The sequence below is a fragment of the Helianthus annuus genome, chromosome 16 (genome assembly GCF_002127325.2).
Source record: "Helianthus annuus cultivar XRQ/B chromosome 16, HanXRQr2.0-SUNRISE, whole genome shotgun sequence".
Lineage (NCBI taxonomy): Eukaryota > Viridiplantae > Streptophyta > Magnoliopsida > Asterales > Asteraceae > Helianthus > Helianthus annuus.
In genome coordinates this window covers 146300842-146309661 of record NC_035448.2, presented here as the reverse complement: position 1 = coordinate 146309661, position 8820 = coordinate 146300842, and the positions used below count along the sequence as shown (strand labels likewise).

The following is an 8820-nucleotide window of genomic DNA, read 5'->3' as shown; positions in this document are numbered from 1 at the left end:
ATCAGGGCCAAAGCATGACAATATCGGTGGTTTGAGATGCCGTGAGTTACAAATGGTATAAAAGCCACTACTGTGTTGTTCGGTATGGTGGGTCAAACCTCATCATAAAAGGCGAACTCACATGAATGATTGGGACAGTGGGGCAAATCTCATCGGGGATGATGAATCCACAAGGGGGTGGGGTAGTTGTAATGATACGTGGAAGATGAGTCCAAAAGAGGGATGCTTGTAACGATACATCGATTGTGGTTAGAAGAGAGTCTTAGGCACATTGGTTGTAGAGCAGATGAAAACACCATAATTAAGCGTGCCCAGGTAAGAGTGGTACTAAGTTGGGTGATCCCCTGGGAAGTCTCAACCAAGGAAACCAAAAATAAATTCGTGAGTTTCTGGATGTGTAACTCATTTGAGGCAAAACGACCAAAATTGACGGTATGTGAGGCCGGATATTATAACTTTTCTAAAAGTCCATAAATTAGTCACGTTTATGGTAAGAGAATGTAAACACAACCATAAAAACTAAAGGATTGATTAGTCTATTATCACATGTAGAAAGTCGAATTACATGAAAGGAACGGATTAGATGAAAGGAATTGATTAACCGACTACAGGTTTGCTACTTATCAAAGTCAAGTAGATTGGAATCAAAGCATAACCAATTACAAGTTTTCAAACTGTCACTCCATACAGGGGCAAGTACAATCTGTACTTGAGATTATGTATATATTGATTTAACTACACGGTCAAATCCAAGCCAAAAGTCGTATGACGAACCATCAAAACCGGTTTTTTAAAACTGTAATCCATAAACTGAACCGCGTTACCCTAGACCTGGCCATACCAGCCAATTTGACTTAGTTTGAATGGTTTGGTTGGTTTCAGGGCCGACTCAACCTTTTTAGAGGCCTACAGCGAAATGAAAATTTGGGGTCTTTCCGGTTTTCATTATTAAAAACGATGTCTTTTATCCAGGCTTGAAAACGACTATTGAAACACCATTTGACTTTAAAAAATAAAATCAAATGTAGACTCATATATGAGACGGTGGATTAACATACTAAATATAAACAACACCTATATAGTAAATGGGTAAAACGATAAATGTACCAAGAAAAAAGGTTCATGTTGCAGTTGGGTTGTCTCTTTGCACAGTCACATCCCTAGTAGCTCTTGTTGTCTCAACTGACTCATTTTGCATTATAACAAACAATATAAACAAGCATAAACAATATAATCTGTCTAATCCTTTAGACATGTAGGATATGGTTGTAGAGAAACAAACCTCATAAATCATTTATTTGATTGTACAATCAGCTGGTACTCAATACCTTTCAATCCATATTTATCAAAACAGTTTGTTTCACATGAATTGAGAAAGTGATTGTACCTCAGGTACAATCTAGCGGATCATTTACAGACTGAATCTTTTTAAATGCTTTCATGAAAAAGTAAACAAACAAATATTAAAACGGGATTTTTTTTATGGTAGGATTCACACAAATCACAGACCAAATGCACCAAAAGTAAATATATTAAGACAAAAAACAATAGGGCATAAATAGGGCTGGCATAACGGGTTAACCCGATCTGTTAAGACACGAATACAATAAGACACGAACCCGAAACATGTAAACGCGAACATGACACGAAATCTTATGTGTCAGATTTTTGAAACACGAACACGAACTTGTTAATAAACAGGTTACATGAAACGACCTGTTAAGACACGAAAAAATTTCCAACGTATCATACGACCTGTTTAAGACACGAACACGATCTGTTAAGACACGAACACGACCGGTTTAAGACACGAACAAGACCAAATTGGGGAAGCTGAGAACCGGATAGGGAATGGTGGTGTTTGTGAGAGAGATTTAAAAATTAGGGATTGGATTGTGAAAAAAGCACAGTGTGTATTTGTGTATAATTCATCTCAGGTACCACGATTGATGACCCCGTGTCCACACCTACATATAATATTTTTTAATTTTTAATTATTAACATGTACTTAACGGGTCTTAACAGGTTAACGGGTTTTAACTTGTTTAGACACGAAACCTGTTAAGGTCTTATCGTGTCGACCTGTTTTAGACACGAAACCTGTTAAGGTCAAACACGAAACATAATAACTTCGTATAGGTTCGTACCATGTTATCGTGTTCATGTCAGAATTGCCAGCCCTAGGCATAAACATATTACTAATTACTTAATTAGATCAGGTGCATTGCGAATTAACATAATCAGAAGGATAATTAAAAAAATTGTGCATGCCGAAAATTTGCTGGCGCTTAAACTCTAAAGGCCGAAAATTTGAAGTTTATACACGGGCCCAATTTCCATATTTCTTTCCTCAAGCCCAGTTTACTTATGTAATTTTTTTTATATAAAATTGAAGGCCCTAATCAAATGGGGCCTAAAGTCCTAGCTTCAGGCTCATGGGCCTGCCCTGGTTGGTTTCAATGTTTTATTTGAGATTGTGTATACTAGGTGTAACTTGGTCTCTAAACATTGTTATCCTATAAAAAAAGGTTATTTTGAGGAAAAAGAATTAAATCACACCGTTACAAATCAAATGCCAGGTGGGAACAGGAAACCATAAGATCTCAATCTCAATCTCAATCTCAATCTCAATCTTGGAATACATTGAATTAATTGGTCGTATCTATTATAACTTATCTTGTTTTGTAAGTAACCCTCCCTGATTTGTCGTTGATAATTTATACAGAGTATTATTAAATTATAGCCAAGCGTGTGATCTTTTATTTATTCAACGTTATTCCCAAGACTACTTTATCTTTCCTTGATCTCCAAGAAATACCATTATTTGCAGTTCTTCAACTCGATTAGTTTATACATCGAATGCAACTGCCCGCCCGCTGTTTACTTCTAGGCTTTAATGGTCTATGTATATGTAAACCCACTTATTTATTAACTAAAAGGAACCATCACTGGTGCTCTAGTGGTGACCACGGGTATTTAAGTTTCATCTATGGTGAGTCTGGGTGAGTTTTCTCCTCTAGGTCTCAAGTTCGAGTCTGAGTGATAGGGGTTTCTCATTGAGAGATTTAAATTGAGGATCTATTGTGCGAGGCGGCTCTCTAGCGCCAGGGGCGGATTTAGGTTAGATTACCGGGTTCCCATGAACCCATTCGGTTTGTAACTTCTAGTGAAAACCTATATGAAAATTATAGAAGGAACCCATAAATAAATTGTGGGTGAACCCGTTACACAATATTTTTAGTGTTTAAGTGGTATAATCTGCCTTTTCTAACCATTACTTCTCGAGTTCGAGTCTGCAACAACACGTATTCTTATTTGTTCCGCTTTTTTTGTTTTTTTTGTTTTTTTGTATCTTGTTAAAACTCATGTTAGGGTTAAACTAAAAAGATAACAATCATCAGACCATCGAACATCCTCCACCCTCTCCAACCCCTGCCCCCCCTAAGCCTCCATCGAACAACCACCTCCACCTTTACAGCCGTGAGGCGTCCACCTATCATCTCTTTCTCTCTCTCTCTCTCATGTTAGGGTTAAACTAAAAGGTCTTCATATTCTTTCACTAAAATTCTATGTACAAATTCATTATTAGATGAAAGAGAAGCTATTATGGTAATTACTTTTCAGAGTCTTAAAATCTGATCTTTTATACAAAACATCGAACTTTACCATTTGGCTCCTTTAAACATTAAAATATATTTTACTTTTTATAAAAGTCATCTATTTGGAATCAGAGATTTCATGTTATGTATGACATATAATTTTAGGGTACACTTAGGTATGAAATTCATGGGTTTGAGTTTAGCTTAAACAAGTTTGGGTCAGTGCACGTTTAGCTAAACATGTCGTGTTTAGGTCCCCTGGCGTTCACAACCTGTTTAATCGTTTATTATTATTAGTTTTTAAAATGTGTCAATGTCATAGTTATGTATTTTACGCCATAATCTAAAAGTTCAAAGAGAATTGATTTCAAATTTAATAATTTATACATAATAGTTCTATACACCTTTGTATTTTTTAGTTATGTATAACTTCCGAGTTATTAAAATGCAAGAAAATAAAATATAATAAAAGTCGGTTTAAACATGTCGTTTTCGTATCAACCTGCAAATATCCCTCTCGTATCCGGGTTCATGTTTCCGACATGATTTTCATGCTTCTCGTAAACACGATCCATTTAACACCCTAAGTAAGCTATAAAACTAGGAAATAGTTTACATATTTTTTCAATCTCAGCAACACATACTATGTTACATGTATGATGCAAGGTGATCTTACTAGTGTTGTGTGTGTCATCAAGAAAAGTAATTAAGGGTTATTATGATTAAGAGAATGCCTAGCTCATGATATAGATTATAGGGTTACCCTTTTAACTTCTGTAGTCTTTCTCTATCAGAGGTACAACTATCATTGTATAAAGTACGAAATATAGAAGCTACATTTGGGTTGACAAGATGAGAAGCAAAGTTGTGTTCATTTTACTTTACAAATACAATTGTATCGTATTTTTTTATTATGTGATGGACCTTACCCAATCTGAACCGTCGAACCGACCCAAAATTTTTTATGTTAAGTCATAAGCATCTCAAAAAGTGAACCCAGTGAAAAAAATTTCTGGATCCACCACTGTCTAGCACGGACCCAGTTAAGAGAACATATGCTAGACCTTCCTGCATTTGCGAATAATTCACACATTTCAAAAAAAAAAAAAAAAAAAAAAAAAGAAGGAACCAATGGGTGGTGGTGTATTAGCTAAAAAAAACTAGAAGGAATGTTTTAAGAAATAACTTAGTACTTAAGTAAACCATAAATATATACATCACCGTAAGAAGATTGTTTTGATTATGATGCACTTAATTGACTTCTCATCATACCATCATTTAATAATCATATCATTTGAATACAAAATATTACAATAGTTTCATTTTTACATCAGTTTATACCAAAGTCAACACTCCACCTCCTTTCCTTAAACCCTAATTTTCAAATCATCCTTGATTAATGCTAAGTATCTTACCATTTTCACATTCATACTTTGTTAGATAATATTTAATCAAAGATGAGTTGTTTCTAGCCATATACCAACTTTGTGTGTGTATATATATAATATCTTCCAACTATTTTTCTTCTGTCGTGAGCTATGGCAGTTGAAAAGAAATTACAAACTCCACCATCCGAAGGGGTTCTAGAAAACATATGGGCGAATTTTATTGGCGAAGATTGTCAAACGAACGATGAAACATCAAAGAAATCATGTGAAGTTTCCGAAACATGGGAAGAATTACCAAGTCTTGATCTCAATAGAGATGATGAATCAATTGGATTTTTACAAAGGCTGCCGAGCCTAGGTAGATGGATATCTATGGGAGCGGAAGAATGGGAAGAAATTCTTGAAGGAACAGTTTTTCCTTCGGAAAATTTGGAAAATTCATGTGAGTTTGTTTCAAAAAGTGGTGACGATATGACAAGTCCAAAAGCTAATGTTGTGACGGTTGAGAAACGTTATAGGGGAGTCAGGAGACGCCCATGGGGAAAGTATGCAGCCGAAATCAGGGATTCGTCAAGAAAAGGAGCACGCGTTTGGCTTGGAACATTCAAGACAGCCGAAGAAGCGGCTTTGGCTTATGATAAAGCTGCTTTAAGATTTAGAGGTCCAAAAGCAAAGCTAAACTTTCCAATCCAAGTGGTAGAACAAGCATTGGGAATTACTCACCCACAAGCCGACTCAAATGATCCTTCCACGAGTTCTCAAGAGACGAATTCGACATATATTCATAGCTTACAAGCAAAAGATTGTCATACAAACAAAAGGGTTTTCAGAGAATTGGGAGAACTCCAAGAGGAGATGATGATCATGAATGGACCACCTCCATTGAAGAGATTGGAAACTTTAGAAGGATCATATTGCTATGACCACATTGAGATACTTGAGTTTGAGGATCTTGGAGCTAGTTTTTTAGAAAATTTATTGTCCAAAGGCCTTTAAGAAAAGAAAAAAACTAGATTTATGATAATGTAATTGAAATTACATACCAATAATTTTGCCAGAAATGATTAATTTGTAAAAAGAAACTTGCTACTTTTAAATTATATTGTATATAATATATAAATTATAACTTGTTTGTTGCTTACATAATTACGCAATTTCTATCTTCCTATTTTCTAGAAATCATTCAACGTTTCTTCTTTGTTTTTCTCTAATGTACGTTCTTATGGATTTTGTTTTCAAACTAATCATCCACTGGTATGTTTCTTTCCGAATCTTAATCAACAACTTTATGAAGATCTATGTTTGTATATACATGTTCTTTCTATTTTCTTCACATTATCGTATATTTTTTTTTGAACGGCTAACAGAAACAATAACGAGCACTCTCGGGGTACTCACTGGACCAAACGGAGTACTCTGAGAGTAACCTGAGTCCACCACCAATTCCGGGGAAAACCCGGTAACCCACCCGCCGGTGAAATTACCTGTAAAATCCGTTTGGCTCATATCGAACCTAGGTTTTCCTGGGTCTCCTATCATTCCCCACCAGTGCTTCAATCTGCATCAAGTGAGAGTTGAACCTGCATCTACTAAGAGAAATGCAAGATTTTCACCAATTGATTTAGAGATCATTGGCTTCTCATTATGATATAAATGTAGTGTATAAATTGCCTATTAATATTCAACTTTTGCTGATATTTCACACTGCAACAGGTTTGGATAGAGAGTACGATTACATGTGAATCAACTCGAAGAATTGTTAATGTTTGTGTTTGTTTGAGTAGTACTGTACGGTTGAATCAGATTTTGAAAGTTCTTACAATGTATTTAAACACTGGGACTATTTTTATGTAGTTTTCTTAAAGAGAAAAAGATAAAATGATTTGAGTGTTGAGCATTGCTTCACTTTAATTGGTGCCATGGTATGTATTCTTTTATTTTGTTGATTAACCATCGGTATATGAAAATTTATATAGAGTTATCATTGTAAATATTGTCCAAAGATCAAATTCTTGTGACCTATAACATTGTATTTAAGTTTCTCCAAACAATGTCCAAAATACGTACAACCCATTAAGTTTGTAGATCCCCCACCAAAAGTGTTGAATATAGAGAAAACAATTACATGCGAGCTCCAAATAAAAAGTCGATGGTCATTAATTCATTCTACCGGACAAGTAGTGGAAGTAACAGAATGAATCCTATAACAAACATAATTTCAATGTTTGCATACAAGATTAGATGACTATTGACTAAGGGAGGAGGGAGTGGTTCGGCAACTTGTAGCAAGTTGCGGCGTGCAACTCCCCGACAACTCGCAGCATATGATGGATTGGCAAGGAAGATTTAGCAAGGCGGGTTGTGGTTTTGCCACTCTTACCTAGAAGCACAGATATTGGGTGGGCCCCATTTTCCCACTAGCCAATCAAATTTTTAGTTATTTTTTCTAAAAGTTTGTTATTTAAAAATTGGTTGTGGTATGAGAGACACGATAAACGTACACATTTTTTATAATTTAACAAGTTGTGATAACTAAGAGGCAAGTTGTGATGAAAGTTGATGTGGTACTGAATACGGATGTGAATGAAAGAGATGTTGCAACAAGTGTGGCGACTTCGTAAACATTTCCACCCCTAAGAGCATTCATATCCCTTCTATCAAATTTTGTGAAGGTGTTCTTTATATTATAAAAATGGTTGTAAGTATTTGGGAGTGAGAGAGAGAAAAAATGTTATTGTTCATCTGCATATTTAATTAAGAAGATAGAAAATGTAATTATAAAGATATAAAAAGTATTATATAATTGAAAGAAGGGAGATTATATAGTGTTTTTTTATGTGAGTGGAGGAGATATGAAATGTAATTATAAAGATATAAAAAGTATTATATAATTGAAAGAATAAAGATTATATAGTATTTTTTAGTGTAATTATAGGGTATAAATGGTGGAAAAATGTATTAAAAATTGGTCAAAGAGCATTCAAATCTCATTCTGTATTTTTATGTGAGTGGGTTCTGCATATTATAAAAAATGGTTTTGAGTGGTTGTGAGTGGAGAAGAGAGAAAATATTATTGTTCATCTTTATATTTGGGGAACATTGTTCACCCCTACTAATTTTTTAATAATTTTTAAAGTGGTTGTGAGTGAAAGTGAGAGAAACAATAATGTTAAAGGTTATTTAGTTGATAAGCAAACTTTTCCCATATATTACTATTTTATTTCAACATATAGTGAACACACCGATAAACACTTAGGCTATAGGGTGTGGTCATGACCTTTGTGATTACTATGATCCTCCATGTCAGTACCATGTAACTCATCTCTAATTCACCATTCAAAACCACTACCCTAAGGGTGTGGTCATGACCCAAACCACTAGCTCCTTATTTATTTTAATTTATCTTTGTCTAAAGAAAAAGGAAATGATTTATTGAAAAATGGAAAGGAGGAACATGGTTGCCATGGTTTAATCCATGCAAACAATGGTGGATCAAGCAAGGGGGTGGTGTAGCCTTCCATTCATGTTCCTAAGTAATGAATCATGTCCCAACCATGACCTCACATCCTTTAGCCTTAGAGCATCCACACCCCTTCCACCTTTTTTTTACCCTGATTATACTAAAAACACTATATTTTCTCTCTCTTTTCAATTAAATAATAATTTCTTATACTTTTATCGTTACCTTTTATTTCTCGTCCACTTACAACCACTTTCAAAATATATATTAAAGAATTATAGAGGATAAACAATGTCTACTCAAATATACAGTTGAATAGTACCATTTTCTCTCATCCAGTCACAACCACTTTTAAAATATAATAAAAATTCAT

General features: G+C 34.7%; 1 protein-coding gene across 1 annotated transcript; it reads left to right on the top strand.

The window, feature by feature from the left end:
- The first annotated feature begins 5115 nt into the window (after positions 1–5115).
- LOC110867228 (ethylene-responsive transcription factor ERF091) lies at positions 5116–6128 on the top strand. The gene has a single exon (XM_022116355.2). It carries the CDS (start codon positions 5138–5140, stop codon positions 5981–5983), a length of 846 nt encoding a protein of 281 aa, XP_021972047.1. The 5' UTR covers positions 5116–5137; the 3' UTR covers positions 5984–6128.
- The last annotated feature ends 2692 nt before the right edge of the window (positions 6129–8820 follow it).